Genomic DNA, 17,843 nt, shown 5'->3' with positions numbered 1-17,843 from the left:
ATATTTTTTATTTATTTATATTTTTATATAAAAATAAATAAATTTTTTTTTTTTTTTAAAGAAATAAATAGATAAAAAAATAATAAATAATTTAATTTTTTTTTTTTTTAAAATTAAATTAAAATTTTATTATTTTTTTTTATTTTATAATATTTATTATAATTTTATAAAAGTTTAAATGCTAATTTGATGATCTAAAACAAAAGCAATGATATTTAATGCCAGTTTTTTCTATTAATTGCTAAAAACAAATTTTTGCCTTACCCCTCAGCATCGGTTTCCAAAAAAAAATGTTATCCGAAAAACGAATGGAATATTTAAGAACCGTATTTTCGAAAATATCCCTTCGAATAAAATTTTTTTTTCACAACTAAATAAAAATCTATTTAAAATAATATTATAATAAAGCTTTTTAATGTTAAAATTTGTTGCCGCCAAATTGTTTTTTTTATTTTTATATTTATTTTTTTATTTTTTTTTTTATTTTTTTTTTCATTTTATTATTAATATCATCTAAATTAAATAATTAAATTTAGATGAAAAAAAGATTTAGTGTTTCCTTTTTTAATTTTTTTTTATTTTTTAAAAATTTCTTTTTTTTTTAATTTTTAAAATTTTTTTTTTTTTTTTTAAAATTTCAAATGTCATCTTCACCATCATCGGTATCTTCGCCAAATAAAAGAATCAACGAGTTTAGGAAGATTACAACCAACGATGAATTTAAAGAGAAAAGAAAAGAAAAACAAGATATTCAAAGACAAAAATTAAAAAACCAGTTAATTTTAGAAAAAAGACAGAAACTATCAACATTAAATCAAAACAATACCATTACCCCCGACTCTATAAAAAATGAATTAAAGGATCTATATAATAAAATTGTAGGTATTTTAAAACTATATGCATAGAGTTTGTCAAATAGATTTAAACTAAATATTTACTAATTTATTTTTAAAAAGAGATTATTAAACCAACATAAAAAAGCTTCACCACACCAAAGAAAGCAAATATTAATAGCATTAAGAAACTTATTATCCTCAAACAACTCAAATATAGCAGTTGATTTATTAGTTAATTATAAAGATGATAGTAAACCTATACAAACAACAGCTACAACAACCACAACAGCCACTGCGACTGATTCAAATAAAACAAAAAATCGAGAAAATTTATTTATAATTTTTTTATTAAAAATGTTAAATGACCCATTGAACGATCAAAACCAGTTAGATGCAGCGTGGTGTATTACAAATATAGCAAGTTGTGAACATGAGCATACAGAATCAATATCAATGGCAACACCACTATTAATTAATCATCTATCAACAAGAAATAGTACATTACAAGATCAATGTGCATGGGCACTGGGTAATATTGCATTGGATTCAGTGGAGCAAAGAGATGTCTTATTACACCAAGGTATACTACCTCCAATGATCGAGATGCTGTCATCTAAAATCCCGTCACTTACAATTACAACATGCTTTACACTTTCGTCAATACTATCAGAAAATTTAGCAAAAAAACAAAGTTATTTAGATTTATTCAAAGATAATAAAATATTTGAGCTATTAAATGAGCAAATTTTATTTAGAAAGCTAAGAATAGATAAAACCAATAACAACTATCAAATTGAAGTTTTAAACTATTTACTATGGTTATTAAATGATATTTTATTTCAATTCGATAATTTTAATCAACAATACCCAACCGAATATATAATAAATGAAACAAAATTAACAAGCAATACCCTATCAATATTTTTAATAATAATAGAGTTATTTACAAATATATTTAATAGTAGTAATAGTAGTTTATCATTATTAGTTGTACCATGTATTAGAATTTTTGGCTTGGTTGTAGTTAAACCTACAATATTTATACCAATTTTAAGAGAACTCCAAAAATCAAATAAACTAGAATCACTAATAGCATCAATAATTTATAGCTCTGTGGATAATAAAAATAGGTTATTAAAAGAGGCATTATATTTTTTATCAAATCTTTCAAATTATTCAAACCAACAAAACCAAATCAACAACATAATACTTACACACCACAGCTTTATAAACAATTTAATAGATAAATATAGCAACAGTAATAATATTTATATAGTAGATCATCGCTCAATTCAACAAGAAATAATATTTTTAATTTCAAATATTTATTTAGATCAAACACTGGCACACGGAAATAATACAATAAACCAATTAATTATTAATAATGTCAATTTCATTATACCAAAAATTTTAAATATTATAACAACGCACCAAATAAGCACTATTAAAGAACTAAAAGATCTCAATGTCCAAGATTCTAATGAAACTGTTCCAACATTCCATTCTTTTCATCCATATTTATTCAGAAACTCATGTGAATTCCTTAACAGATCAATATTAGAAATAGCTCCTTACATAAACCATAATAATAATTTAAAAGAGATTTTAATTTTAAATGAAGAACTATTAAAAAGTAATAATTTTATAAAGGATGCATTTCCTTATACATACTACTCACTAATAGAAAATATATCATCATTAAATAAAACCTTAAATTAATAAAAATTAATAAATAAAAGATCTTTAGAGTTCTTATTTTTATAGATTGTATGTATTTTTTTTTTATATATTGAAATTAATTTTTCAATTTAACAATTATTTTTTTTTTACAGATTATCTGTTATATTCTCATTTAATTGCTATAAAAATAAAATTAGTAATTAATTTTTTTAAATATTTTACCCCTTTTTTTATATTTAAACACAATTTTGTGGTTATTAGTTAGTTAAGATTTAATATTCTCTCATTATCAAATAAAAAATAAAAATATTTTATAAAACAAAAAATAAAATTAATCATTTTATATAACCTCCTATATTAAAATATAATGAGTATAATAATAAATACTATAATATTAACAATTATATTGTTTATAACTATTTTAGTCTTAAAGGTATAAATCTTTATTAAATAAAAAAAAAACTTAAATTCTAATTTTATTACTACTACAGGATTTGTTATTTATTGATAATAAGAAAAAAATCAATAGATTTATCCCTGGTCCTCAAGAAATACCAATATTTGGTAATTTATTACAAATTAGACTTGATAATGTGGCATATAGTATTGATAAACTATACAAACAATATGGACCCATATATAGACTTAGATTAGGAAATGTAGAAACTGTTGTATTAACTGGAAATGAAATGTTGGAAGAATGTTTTTTAAAAAAAAAGAAGGAATTTCATGAAAGATTTGTTCGAACTAGTAGAAAACAAAACAATGGTTTAGATATCATTCACACAAACGGGGATTATTGGCACACTTTAAAGAATGTGGTTTTAACAGAAATGACAACTAGAAAGATAAAAAGCTATCAGCCTGAAATTCAATATCAGGTGGAAAATATGATATCCCAAATTTATAAAGATGATGATTCAATTGTTACAAATATAACATTTTCAATTAAAGAAATGCTTTTAAACATAATGCTCAAGCTAGTTTTTGGTACTCATGAAAATTTAGAAACAAAAAGCCAACTTATTGAATCAATCACACGATTTTTCCAATCTTCAGGTCAGTTTATATACTCAGATTATGTACCATTTTTATTACCAATAGATATAATCAATCTAACCAGAAACAGCCTATTCAAAGATTTTAAAGTTTTAACAGACTACTCTAAAAGCATAATTGATGATTATGAAAAGAACTATGATGAATATAACAATTTAAGCAAAACAAATGCAGATGAAAGTGAGCAAAGGAAGAAATCAATGATGGAATGCTATTTTGAAAAATATAAAGAGGGTGAAATTAAATATGAAAGTGTAATTAACTCATCAACCAATTTAATTTTAGCAGGTACTGATAGTAGTTCAAATACATTGTCATTCTTAATAGCAGCACTTATTAACAATCCAGAAATTCAAGAAAAAATCTATAGTGAAATTACACACAATTTAAAAGGTGACGATATATCAACATCAGATCATTTAAAGTGTCCATTCACCGTTGCAGCTATTAAAGAGGCCCATAGATTATTTTCTGTAGCACCTTTATCAGAACCACACCAAACATCAGAAGATGTAGAAATAATGGGTTATAAAATATCCAAAGGAACACAAATCATTCAAAATCTATATTCCACTCACAGATCTGATGAATATTGGGAAAATGCTTTAAAATTTATACCAGAAAGATTTTTAAACCCAAAAGAAAAACCATCATACCACTTTTCACTTGGATTACGTCAATGTTTGGGAAAATCATTTGCTGACTATGTATTATTTACCACCACCGTTACTCTTATTAGAAACTATAAATTTTGCAATCCAAACCCATCAGTTCCAATTAGTGAAGAGGGAACTTTTGGACTTGTATTAAATTGTCCTGAATACTCTGTTCAATTAAAAAAACGTATTTAAATAATGAACTATATATTGTAAAAAAGAAAAAAAAGAATAAAGAAAAAATAAATATTTTTTTTTATAGATTTATATTAATTTATTTTTTATATTATTAATTTTTTATTTGAATAATTTGATAATTGTTTGTAAAATGATGAATACGTTCTAAAAAGGTTCCAACCATAAGCTTAAAAGACCATTTGCATGAGGTTTACGAGGTATACACATAACTGGAGATTTATTATTATCTTGAATATATTTCTCTTTTGAATCTGAATCTAAGAGATATGTATATATTGTTTCATCAAGGGTACAAACTTTAATTCCTTCTACCAAATCATAACTAATATCACTCATTTCACATGCAATTCTTTTAATTTGATCATCTGTAAAGTTAGTTGTTGATTGCTACTGTTTTGAATGAATAAGTCTAATGAGCTTAAAATTAAATGTGGAGATAATAACTTTAATAATGAGCTAAAGAACATAAATGACCAAACATCAAATCTTTTTTTATTTTGATTTCTCTCCTCTGAACTATGCTGTTGTTGAGTATTACTAGAGGTTTTGAGATGGGTGTTATTTTAAAATTATTTGATTTGAGTATTTCGATTGCCATATTATAAGATGATGGATTATTGATTTCTCGATATTGTTGGAATCCTACATAAAGTATGTCTGATGTCATTTGTACTTGGGATGTATTGATATTGCTTTTGAATAACCAGTTTGAAATTGATAATGATAATTTGAATCCTCCTTTTGTAACTGTGAATTGATTACCTGCAAATGTGAAACCTTTATCTTTATCGTTTACTTTTTCTAATATTAATTTTATTATTGCATTGGTATTGTCTTCATTAATTCTTATTTGATTGAATGTGGTGACTGATTCTTGCTTATTTGCAAATATCTAGTTGTTTGATAAATTGAATATTGTTATTTGTTGATTGTTAAAGTCTATCTCTATAATTGAATCGATATTGAATATCCTATAAATTGATTTTTAATTATAACTGTTCCATTGTTATTGGTTTCTGTTTTTGTTTCTGCTTGATTATTATTATTATTGTTATTAATTGGTGATGAACAATCGAAACCTGTGTATTCTGATTTACATTTGCAAATGTACCTGTTGTTTTATCGCAAATTCCATGTTCATGGTATTTAGATCAACATTCTTTTTCTGTGGTATAATATGGATATATGTTACCACTCCATGTGATTGTATTTTGACACCAATCGATTCTAAATATTTGATACTTTAGAATTTGCTGATCTTAAAAGTGTTTTTTAGTTGTACAAGCATTATTTTATAGGGTTTTAAAATCTTCAATGCTAAATATTTGACAGTCAATAAATCAATTGGTTTGATGGTGTGTCTTTGCTAATGTTTGGGAATATATGTACATTGAAAAGCTAAATATTTGACATTCTTTATCTTTTAAAACTGCTTCACTGTTGGTATGCTTTATTTAATGGTGATACGTCTATGTGTAGTAGTTTAGTGATTGTATTTTATTTTTAATTAGTATAACATTATATAAAACAATTGTTTAGTGATGTGTCTTTGTATTTTAAGCTTAAAATACATTAAAGAAGGATATTATATTATAATATAAATATTGTTATTTTATTTTTATTTTTATTTAGTTTATAATAAAATAATGTTTATGGTGGTGCAGAATTATTTTTAGAAAATAAAAAAAAAAAAATAAAAAAAATTATTTTGAATTTTTTTTTTTTTTATTAAATTTATCATCACTTTTATATATTCAACCAAAAAATTTAAAAATAGGATCCGTCAATACAGGTTAATTATATTTGGTTAATTTAGAAAAGATTTCAAACAAGATGGAAAAAATTTACCATATGGTTTTTAAATAATAAAAAACAATAAAAATTTATTTTATTAAAAAATTTAAAAAAGCTTAAAATTATAGATCTTTATTTTGATAATGAATAGAAAATTAACTAGGGACGGAGAATTTTTAATTCTATATAATAATAATAAATGATAAAATTGATGATGAAGGTTGACCCGGATCTGTGACCAAATGACATTAATTTGTACTTAATAAAACGGATGAAAGTGTTAATTGTTTTTGTTGATGGTGTTTAATTGATAAATGATGATAGAATAAACCCATTGTTGAAATAAACTTTATAGAAAAGAATGCAATTAATTCAGAGTAAATAGATTTTAGAATTGAAATTTCGATTTTTTTCAAATTGATTAACTTGGATTTAGATTTGGAAGGCATAAAGAATTGATGAATGAATAGAGTTGGATGGATTACTTTTCTTATTTTTATATGACATGATTATTTTGATGATTATAATTCCATATTAATATTTACTCTATTATCTTTTTCCTTGTCTAGATCGAATTTTGCATTATTATTTATAATATAATCTATATCCATTATTTTTGTTTTTTGTTTTATTATTATAATCGTTATTTGAATATGACTATTATTTATATTATTATCATTTTTATTTTCATTATTTTCATTATTATCATTATGATAATCGTTATTATTAATATTATTATTTATATTTATAATTATTAAATAGAAAGTATTCTAATCTTTTTAAGTTTTAAAATTAAATATTAGTTTCTTTTATATTCAAAAATAATAACAATTATAAATATTAATATTATAAATACCTTTAAAGTACAAATAAGCCAATGAATGATGAATGACCTGAAAACCACAATTAATAAGAATTAAGTAAACCCCAATAAATAATAGGTGACTTGAAAAAACCCAATGCTTGATAAATGACGTAAAAAACCCAATTTAAAAAGAATAAACTAAACCCAATGAATGATGAACGATTTGAAAAACAACCCTAATGTTTAATGAATGACTTGAAAACCCACAATGTTTAATGAATTAAAAAACACAATGTTTAATGAATTAAAACCCCACAATGATTGACGAATTAAAAACCACAGCGTTTGAATAACTTTATAAACCCACAATGTAAGATGAAAGATTTGAAAAACAACCCCAGTGTATGATGAACGATTTGAAAAAACCACAGCGTTTGAATGATTTAATAAACCCACAATATATGATGAAAGATTTGAAAAACAACCCCAATGTATGAAGAACGATTGAAAAAACCACAGCGTTTGAATGACTTAATAAACCGGCAATGTATGATGAAATAATTGAAAAACAACCCCAATATTTAATAAATGACTCGAAAACAACATTTAAAAAGAATAAGTTGAGCCCCAATGTATGATGAATGACTTGAAAACTCCAATTAGAAAGAATATATCGAACCCCCAATGTTTGATGAATGACTTGGTAACCCCTATTAAAAAGAAAATACTGAACCCCAAATGTTTGATGAATGCAGATTAAAAAGAAGAAATTGAACCCCAAATGCTTGATGAGTGACCTGAAAAAAACCCCAGTGCTAAATGAATTACTTGAAAAACACAATTATAAAGAAAATACTGAATCGCGATATAATGGAACATATGGAACTCCCAATGTATGAATAACTACTCGAAATAAATAACGTATTGAAACTGAAAAAGAAAGAATTGAATCTGGACTAAATAAATATTAAAATTAGATATTGGTTTCTTTTATAATCAAATTTAATATAAATATTAATATTATAACTACCCTTAAAATAATGAATATCCCCATGTAGACTTAAAGAGAACTTGTGAAGCTTGAAAGAGAAAGAATTAAACCAAATATGAATTAAACTCTAACTTTGTATTTTGGTTTTTCATTAATTATTTATTTTCATTTTGTGAAAATTTAATTTTCTTTTTTTTATCTCTTCCATCTCCTTCTTTATCCCTTTCTTTTCTCTTTTTTCTATTTTCTTTTTCCATTTCTTTTTGTTTTTTCCTTTCTTTTTCTTTTCTTCTCTTTTCAATTTCTTTTTTTCTTTTTCTTTTCTTTTCTTTTCGTCTCTTTTCATCTTTTTCTCTTTTATTTTTTATCATTTGTTCATTTTGGCTATAATTTGTTAATAAAAGAGTTGGACCATTATTATCAGTTTGATTTCTTTTTTTTGCTATTTCATCAAACTCATTCCAAGCCTCATGGACCTTTTGTTTTACTCTTCTTTCTATTTCTTGTTTTGTTTCCATGGCTTTTTTCTCTTTTTTTATGATTAATTTGATGCTGATGCTGATCCTGATGATGATGTTGATATTGGTGTTGATGATGATTTTGTTGTTGTTTGTTTTTTTGATCTAATTCCTCATCAAAATTAGAATATGTTGTTGGAAGAATTTGTGGTTGTGAGTGTGGGTGTGGTGTATATTGTAGTTGTAGTTGATGATGTTGATGTTGATGCTGATGTTGATATTGATGTTGATAATGAACTATATATTGTAAAAAAGAAAAAAAAGAATAAAGAAAAAATAAATATTTTTTTTTATAGATTTATATTAATTTATTTTTTATATTATTAATTTTTTATTTGAATAATTTGATAATTGTTTGTTGTTGGGTTTGTTGTTGGGTTTGTTGTGGTTGGGTTTGTTGGGTTTGTTGGTCATTATTATTGGTTGAAAATTTGCAGTATAGAATAACTATTACTGCAAAAAAATAGAAAATTAAATCTATTAATGAAAACATTTTATTTTATTATGATTGTAATAATTTGTTTAAGTAATGAAATTTAAAAATTAAAAAAAAAAAAATTCAAATAAATACAAAAAAAAATTTTATAAAAAGAAAGAACTGTTTTGAAAATTCTAATTTTTTTTATAATATATTGAAAAAAATAAAAAAAATAATTATAAAGTAATAATTTAGTTTATATCTTTTTTTTATACTGATTATTGATCATTTTTTTTATTTTATTTCGATTTTTTATTTAATTTTCTTTTAAATGATATCCAAAACATTATACTAACTATTTCATTTTAAAAATGATTTTTAAAAAAAAAAAAAAAAAAAAAAATTTATTAATTGATTTTTTATCATTTTATGATGCATACAACTGAATTTAAATTATTCCATTTATTTAATTATTATATAGGGTTATTTTATAAAGAAAAAAATATAAATATAAATAAATTATTTCTAGTGTACAACAAATAAAATAACAAAACAAATTAAATTAAAAAATTGATATAATAATAAAATTAATATTTGAATAAAATTTTTATTTTTTTTATAAAATATTTTTTATAATTCCCTTGGGGGAGCTTTTAAATTATTCATATAGACCTGTAATTCTCGAATGGTGTATTTAAACAAGTCCTGGAGTATTTTGTATAGGTGATAAATTAATTAACTGTTAATCATTGTTTATATTATTATTTGATAGAGAAGGTGATTTTTTAATCTATAAATGTGGTAAAAAAAAATAATAATTTTATTTAGTTTTTTTTAAGTTATTTATGAATTAAAAAAAAAAAATAAGAAAGAAAAAAAAATATTATAAAATCTAATATTGATGTAATCTAGTTCTATAGAATAAAGTGTTTTAAATTCTACCTTTTCTTTTGATTTTGGAATTTAGTTATTAAAAATGAATACCTATATTATTATTTAATATATTATTGATTGCTTTTTATTTTTATTGTCATTTTATTATCGAGGAGGTGTGTTTATAGGCAGGTATAAATAAAGCACATTATAATAAATAAATTTTTTTTTTTTAATTTTTTAATTATTTTTATTTATATAAATTTAGAATTTAGTTGTTTATAATAAAATAATGTTTATGGTGGTGCAAAATTATTTTTAGAAAAAAAAAAAATTAATTTTGAAATTTTTATTTTTTATTTTTTTTTTATTATTAAATTTATCATCATTTATTGAATGTGCTATAATATAAATAACAACATACAATAATAGTAATAATAATAGGAATAATAAAATATTTTTTTTTCAAAATGGAGAAACAAATATAAGTGTTAATGACTTGGATGGGAAGACTCTTTTTTGTTAATGATATGGCACCACCAGAAGAGAAACCAAAATATTATTATTATGACAGAATTTTCAATTTTGTATTCAGAAAGAGCAAGTTTATTAGGTATCAAACCAGGCCCAGATTCCACCATTACCCCTTTGGAAAATAAAAAAAGCAGATCAAGAAAACTATAGCTTCATAGTAAATTTTTTCGAAATCTTAAGAAAGGTGAAAATCTCAGATTTTGGAAAGATAATTCAAATCAAGATTTATACAATTGATTCATGTCCTCTTCTCGTTGAATGGAATAGTCAAATTCGTGCTATATCAATAGGAATCAGTTCCACAAAAGATATTAAAATTAAAAAAAACGGTGGAAATAAATAAATAAAATTATCTTTTTTAAAATAAAAGAAATAAAAAATTTTATTTGTTTTTAAGCAAATTAATAATTTTAGATTAAAAAAAGAAATACTTTATTTAAAAATAAGGCTAAAATTTTATTTATGATTTTAAATAACTTTGTATTAAATTGAGTTTCTTTTATGTTTTAAATCAGATTTTACATATTTACTTTATATTATTTTTTATCTACCAATGCTTTGGTTGCGGCAGCAACAGCTTTAGCAGTAGAAATTAATTATATACATTTGACCACCATCACTAGTTCTACCTTTTTTGACACGTTCTCTTTGAGACAATGTTGCAGCACCGACCAAAGTTGATGTAGCACTAGTAGTTGCCAAAGCGGCTTCAAGAATAGTTTCCGTGACATCAGGAGCATCTTCTTTCTTTATCTCTTTGACTTTGCAGCCAATTAAGAATTGGCGACATCTTCAATGGTTTTAGTAGCTAATAATTCTCTTTCGGCAATATCATCGAGGTCGAAACCGCCCTCTTAATATTTCTTTTCTTTTTGGAATCAATCGGCACCGGCTTTTGTTGATAATGCATTGGATCCACCTTTAAATGAAACTAAATTAATTACCAATCTCTTACGATCATCTGTAAAGTTAGTTGTTGATTACTACTGTTTTGAATGAATAAGTCTAATGAACTTAAAATTAAATGTGGAGGTAATAACTTTAATAATGAGCTAAGGAACATAAATGACCAAACATCAAATCTTTTTTTATTTTGATTTCTCTCCTCTGAACTATGCTGTTGTTGAGTATTAGTAGAGGTTTTGAGATGGGTTGTAAAAGGGTGTAATTTTAAAATTATTTGATTTGAGTATTTCGATTGCCATATTATAAGATGATGGATTATTGATTTCTCGATATTGTTGGAATCCTGCATAAAGTATTCTTTTGTTTTTAATAACTTTTAAATAGTTTATATTATTCAATAAATAGTTATTATTTGATGAAGATTCGATAGTTGCCTCATTATCATCTCTATTACATTTATTGTTGCTGTTTGATGAGTCAACCTGTATGTCTGATGTCATTTGTACTTGGAATGTATTGATATTGCTTTTGAATAACCAGTTTGAAATTGATAATGATAATTTGAATCCTCCTTTTGTAACTGTGAATTGATTACCTGCAAATGTGAAACCTTTATCTTTATCGTTTACTTTTTCTATTATTAATTTTATTATTGCAATAGTATTGTCTTCTTTAATTCTTATTTGATTGAATGTGGTGACTGATTCTTGCTTATTTGCAAATATCTAGTTGTTTGATAAATTGAATATTGCTATTTGTTGATTGTTAATGTCTAATTCTATAATTGAATCGATATTGAATATCCTATAAATTGATTTTTAATTATAACTGTTCCATTGTTATTGGTTTCTGTTTCTGTTTCTGCTTGATTATTATTATTATTGTTATTAATTGGTGATGAACAATCGAAACCTGTGTATTCTGAATTACATTTGCATGTACCTGTTGTTTTATCGCATATTCCATGTTCATGGTATTTAGATGAACATTCTTTTTCTGTGGTATAATATAGATATATGTTACCACTCCATGTGATTGTATTTTGTGTGAAATTGACTTTTATTGAACTTTTGTTGTTTTGATTTGATTCTGATGATAATATATTATATTTAATTTGACACCAATCGATTCTAAATATTTGATACTTTAGAATTTGCTGATCTTAAAAGTGTTGCACAAACATTCTTTTATCGGGTTTTAAAATCCTCAATACCAAAATATTTGATATCGTAATTGCATACTTTACAATATTTAATCTTTCTTGAATACTGTTCATAAATCAATTGGTTTGATGGCGTGTCTTTGCTAATGTTTGAGAATATATATGTATATTGAAAAGCTAAATATTTGACATTCTTTATCTTTTAAAACTGCTTCATTGTTGGTATGCTTTATTTAATGGTGATACGTCTATGTGTAGTAGTTTAGTGATTGTATTTTATTTTTAATTAGTATAACATTATATAAAACAATTGTGCAGTGTTATTTTTAGAAAATAAAAAAATAAATAAAAAAATAAAAAAATTAATTTTGAATTTTTTTTTTTTTTTATTAAAATATAATTATTTTTTTAAAATTATAGATCTTTATTTTGATAATGAATAGAAATTAACTAGGGATGGAGAATTTTTTATTCTATATAATAATAATAAATGATAAAATTGATGATGAAGGTTGACCCGGATCTGTGACCAAATGACATTAATTTGTACTTAATAAAACGGATGAAAGTGTTAATTGTTTTTGTTGATGGTATTTAATTGATAAATGATGATAGAATAAACCCATTGTTGAAAATAAACTTTATAGGAAAGAATGCAATTAATTCAGAGTAAATAGATTTTAGAATTGAAATTTCGATTTTTTTAAAATTGATTAAACTGGATTTAGATTTGGAAGGCATAAAGAATTGATGAATGAATAGAGTTGGATGCATTACTTTTCTTATTTTTATATGACATGATTGTTTTGATGATTATTATTCCATATTAATATTATTTACTCTATTATCTTTTTCCTTGTCTGGATCGAATTTTGCATTATTATTTATAATATATTCTTATCCATTATTTTTGTTTTTTGTTTTATTATTATAATCGTTATTTGAAAGTGATTATTATTGATATTATTATCATTTTTATTTTCATTATTATCATTTTCGTTATATTATTATTTATATTTATATTATTATGTGTTGAAATAGAAAGTATTCAAATCTTTTTAAGTTTTAAAATTAAATATTAGTTTCTTTTATATTCAAAAATAATAATAACATTTATAAAAATATTAACTTTATAAATACCTTTAAAGTAAAAGTACCCCAATGAATGATGAATGACCTGAAAACCAGAATTAAGTAAACCCCAATAAATAATAGGTGACTTGAAAAAACCCAATGCTTGATAAATGACGTAAAAAACCCAATTTAAAAAAGAATAAACTAAACCCAATGAATGATGAACGATTTGAAAAACAACCCTAATGTTTAATGAATGACTTGAAAACCCACAATGTTTGAATGACTTGAAAACCCACAGTGTTTAATGAATTAAAAAAACCCACAATGTTTGATGAAGTAAAAACCCACAATGTTTGACGAACTAAAAACCACAGCGTTTGAATAACTTAATAAACCCACAATGCATGATGAAAGATTTGAAAAAACAACCCACAATGTATGATGAACGATTTGAAAAAACCACAGCGTTTGAATAACTTAATAAACCCACAATGTATGATGAAAGATTTGAAAAACAACCCAAATGTATGATGAATGACTTGAAAACCCCAATTAAAAAGAATATACTGAACCTCAATGTTTGATGAATGACTTGAAAACCCCAATGTATTACTATTGACTTGAAAACACCGATTAAAAAGAAAATACTGAATCCCAAATTTTTGATGAATGTCTTGAAAACCTCGATTAAAAAGAAGATATTGAACCCCAAATGTTTGATGGTGACCTGAAAAAAAACTCCAGTGTTTAATGAATTACTTGAAAAGCACAATTATAAAGAAAATACTGAACCTCGATTTAATGGAATATATGGAACACCCAATGTATGAATAATTACACTCTTCATCCATCATTGATCTTTATTTTGCGAAAATTTAATTTTCTTTTTTTTATCTCTTCCATCTCCTTCTTTATCCCTTTCTTTTCTCTTTTTTCTATTTTCTTTTTCCATTTCTTTTTGTCTTTTCCTTTCTTTTTCTTTTCTTCTCTTTTCAATTTGTTTTTGTCTTTTTCTTTCCTTTTCTCTTCGTCTCTTTTCATCTTTTTCTCTTTTATTTTTTATCATTTGTTCACTTTCGCTGAAATTTGTCAATAAAAGAGTTGGACCATTATAATCTGTTCTAAATCTTTTTGTTTCTATTTCATCAATCATATTCCAAGCCTCATGGACCTTTTGTTTTACTCTTCTTTCAATATCTTGTTTTGTGTCCATGGCATATGCTCTTTTTTTATGATTATGTTGATGCTGATGATCCTGATGATGATGTTGATATTGGTGCTGATGTTGTTGTTGTTGTTGTTGTTGTTGGTTTTGTTTATCTATTCCCTCATCAAAATTAGAATAGGTCGTTGGAGTGATTTGTGGTTGTTGTTGATGATGTTGATGTTGTTTTTGTTTTTGTTGTTGTTGTTGTTGTTGTTGAATTATCTGATCTATATTTTCAACTAAACTGTAATGGGTTGTTGGGGTGTGTTGTGGGTGTTGTTGTTGGGTTTGTTGTTGGGTTTGTTGTTGGGTTTGTTGGGTTTGTTGTTGGGTTTGTTGAGTTTGTTGTTGGGTTTGTTGAGTTTGTTGTTGGGTTTGTTGTTGGGTTTGTTGTTGGGTTTGTTGTTGAGTTTGTTGGTTCATTTGATCATTAAAATTATTATTGGTTGAAAATATACAGTAAAAAATAACTAGAACTGCAAAAAAATAGAAAACTAAATCCATTAATGAAAACATTTTATTTTATTATGATTGTAATAATTTGTTTCAGTAATGAAATTTAAAAATTAAAAAAAAAAAATTCAAATAAATACAAAAAAAAAATTTTTAAAAAGAAAGAACTGTTTTGAAAATTCTAATTTTTTTTATAATATATTGAAAAAAATAAAAAAAATAATTATAAAGTAATAATTTAGTTTATATCTTTTTTTTATACTGATTATTGATCTTTTTTTTAATTTTATTTCGATTTTTTATTTAATTTTCTTTTAAATGATATCCAAAACATTATACTAACTATTTCATTTTAAAAATGATTTTTTAAAAAAAAAAAAAAAAAATTAATTGATTTTTTATCATTATACGATGTATGTATATTTAAATTAATAATTATTCGATTTACATAAGAATAAATTATTTCTAGTGTACAACAAATAAGATTAAAAAATTGATATAATAACTTTTATTATTTTATAATTTATTTTTTAAGAAAATGAAAAAAAAAAGAAAAGAAAAAAATTATGTTTGTTTTCATTTTTATTTTAGATTTTAATAAAAAAAAAAATAAAAAATATTTCACATTATATCACATACCAATTCAAGTGGGTGTATTATTTTTATTTTGTTTATAATAAAATAATGTTTATGGTGTTGCAGAATTATTTTTAGAAAAAAAATTAAAAATAAATAAAAAAAATTAATTTTGAAATTTTTTTTTTATTAAATTTATCATCATTTATTGAATGTACTATAATAGAGAATCAAATAAAATGTTTACTAAACACTAGAAATTATTCAATGCTAAAGAAAGTATGGTTACATTCATATATTATGATTATAGAGCCAATGAAAAGAATGATACCTTTAATTCAACAATTCAACTTCAAAACAGTTTGAATTTATTAGTTTTACAATTTCATGGATTCTTTGGGTAGTAATAATTACTTCAAAAAGTTTTGCATTACCTTCTGAATATCATTTAAGATTTGCACAATCAAAAAGTTAGTTTATACACACATTTATATCATACCATACCTATTTATAAAATAATATAAATATATTAAATTAATTTTTCATTTAAATAAAAAAATAAAATATAAATATATATAAAATTAAATTAAATTAAAAATATTTTATTTAAAAATATTATTTCTAATGTTTATTATATATTCATCTAATGTCTTTGAACAAATAATAATATCGTCCACGTATGATTTTATATATTCTCTAAATTCTTCAATAATATCTTGCATCCATTCATTGAAATATGCAGTCATTTCTTTAAAACAAATGGAACTCTTAGTTTATAAATTATTTAAAAAATAATCAAGTCGTAAATATACAGCATTTCAAGCAGGTTTTAAGATGTATCAATTAAATTTATAAACCTGCTTGAAATTCTGTTCATTTTACCACTTGATTCTTCTAATAATAATAAATGAAAAACATTCTTTGCACCTAAATTTGTAATATACTAATAATATGAACTTTAAAAACTATTAGAAAATGATTGATTTTACAAAAGTTTCAAACCCCCCCAAAAAAAAAAAAAACACTGTATTAAAAAACTTTTAAAAAAGAAAATAAAACATTGGTGTTAAATTTAGTATAATATTTCTTTGAATGATCTGAATAGACCTATAGTTCTATTAATATTTAAAAACAAACCTGTTAAAAAAATTATAAAATAAAAAAAAAAAAAAAAAAGTTTTATTATTCATCTAAACCTTCATTAATTAATATTATACTTTATAGTTTTTAAAAAATGAAATTTATATATAGTTTTTTAATTTTAATTTGTATTTCAATAATTACTGTCAAGTCTCAAGAAGAAAGCTTTAAATATAAGTATTTTCATATTAAAAAAGATGGAGACCCAGAGTTTTGTAGAACCCATGAAGAGGGTGACTATTCAATAGTAGAATTATCTGAATGCAAACGTGGTTGCCAAGGTTACATTAGAATATATTCCAAATATTTATTTAATCGATATCCATTTTATTTTTCCCAATTTAATGAATGTAATGATAAAAGGGGGTATATGGATACCTTTACATGTTTAGTCCCATCCAATGATTTTATCAAAATTGGTGAATCTGGCTTCAGTGTATTATGTAGCAACATTAAAAATATCACTACATCAACACCATCAGAAACACCCACAATAACAGAAACACCTAATGAAACTACCACACCCAAACCAACACAATCATTATCGCCATCTCCTACACCAAAACCAACAGAAACCGCATCTAACAATCCAACAGAATCACCAGCTGGTAATGGTTCTCTTAAAATTTCAATTTCTTTATCTCTATTAGTATTTTTAATAATTTCAATATTATTATAAAAATTTTATTTTTATATATATCTATATATAAAAAATAATAAATTTATCCTAAAATTTTTTAAAAAAAATAAAAAATAAAAAAAAAAAAAAATTTATAAATATAAAAAATTAATTTTGAATTTTATTTAATTTATCATCATTTTTTAAATGTACTTTTATAATAATAATAATTACTTTTATATATTCAACCAAAAAATTTAAAAAAAAGGATCCTTCAATACAGGTTTATCTAGAAAAGATTTCAAAAACATGGGTACAAGGTATAATTTTAGACAAAGTTA

General features: G+C 23.1%; 7 protein-coding genes across 7 annotated transcripts; 3 read left to right on the top strand and 4 right to left on the bottom strand.

Annotated features, from left to right (window-relative positions):
• Positions 1 to 641: 641 nt before the first annotated feature.
• On the top strand, positions 642 to 976 carry DICPUDRAFT_149159 (uncharacterized protein; the record flags this gene model as incomplete). Its single annotated transcript, XM_003285259.1, has 2 exons — positions 642 to 882; positions 957 to 976. 2 exons carry the CDS (start codon positions 642 to 644, stop codon positions 974 to 976), a joined length of 261 nt encoding a protein of 86 aa, XP_003285307.1.
• A 214-nt stretch (positions 977 to 1,190) lies between these two features.
• Positions 1,191 to 4,426, top strand: DICPUDRAFT_149158 (uncharacterized protein; the record flags this gene model as incomplete). Its single annotated transcript, XM_003285258.1, has 2 exons — positions 1,191 to 1,966; positions 3,100 to 4,426. 2 exons carry the CDS (start codon positions 1,191 to 1,193, stop codon positions 4,424 to 4,426), a joined length of 2,103 nt encoding a protein of 700 aa, XP_003285306.1.
• A 147-nt stretch (positions 4,427 to 4,573) lies between these two features.
• On the bottom strand, positions 4,574 to 5,570 carry DICPUDRAFT_76228 (uncharacterized protein; the record flags this gene model as incomplete). The annotated part of the gene is made up of 3 exons (XM_003285235.1): positions 4,574 to 4,816; positions 4,968 to 5,321; positions 5,541 to 5,570. The coding sequence occupies 3 exons, from the start codon at positions 5,568 to 5,570 to the stop codon at positions 4,574 to 4,576; spliced, it is 627 nt and encodes a 208-aa protein (XP_003285283.1).
• Positions 5,571 to 8,174: 2,604 nt separating this feature from the next.
• DICPUDRAFT_149153 (uncharacterized protein) lies at positions 8,175 to 8,537 on the bottom strand (the record flags this gene model as incomplete). The annotated part of the gene is made up of 1 exon (XM_003285234.1): positions 8,175 to 8,537. The coding sequence occupies one exon, from the start codon at positions 8,535 to 8,537 to the stop codon at positions 8,175 to 8,177; it is 363 nt and encodes a 120-aa protein (XP_003285282.1).
• A 122-nt stretch (positions 8,538 to 8,659) lies between these two features.
• Positions 8,660 to 12,544, bottom strand: DICPUDRAFT_149152 (uncharacterized protein; the record flags this gene model as incomplete). Its single annotated transcript, XM_003285233.1, has 6 exons — positions 8,660 to 8,774; positions 10,967 to 11,109; positions 11,318 to 11,479; positions 11,643 to 11,993; positions 12,098 to 12,398; positions 12,450 to 12,544. The coding sequence occupies 6 exons, from the start codon at positions 12,542 to 12,544 to the stop codon at positions 8,660 to 8,662; spliced, it is 1,167 nt and encodes a 388-aa protein (XP_003285281.1).
• A 1,813-nt stretch (positions 12,545 to 14,357) lies between these two features.
• DICPUDRAFT_149150 (uncharacterized protein) lies at positions 14,358 to 15,230 on the bottom strand (the record flags this gene model as incomplete). Its single annotated transcript, XM_003285232.1, has 1 exon — positions 14,358 to 15,230. One exon carries the CDS (start codon positions 15,228 to 15,230, stop codon positions 14,358 to 14,360), a length of 873 nt encoding a protein of 290 aa, XP_003285280.1.
• Positions 15,231 to 16,977: 1,747 nt separating this feature from the next.
• DICPUDRAFT_76224 (uncharacterized protein) lies at positions 16,978 to 17,562 on the top strand (the record flags this gene model as incomplete). The annotated part of the gene is made up of 1 exon (XM_003285257.1): positions 16,978 to 17,562. One exon carries the CDS (start codon positions 16,978 to 16,980, stop codon positions 17,560 to 17,562), a length of 585 nt encoding a protein of 194 aa, XP_003285305.1.
• Positions 17,563 to 17,843: the final 281 nt, after the last annotated feature.

This window comes from Dictyostelium purpureum (genome assembly GCF_000190715.1).
Source record: "Dictyostelium purpureum unplaced genomic scaffold DICPUscaffold_42, whole genome shotgun sequence".
In the NCBI taxonomy this organism is placed as follows: domain Eukaryota; phylum Evosea; class Eumycetozoa; order Dictyosteliales; family Dictyosteliaceae; genus Dictyostelium; species Dictyostelium purpureum.
Note: the sequence above shows the minus strand (reverse complement) of the source record. Positions and strands in the feature narration are given on the sequence as shown.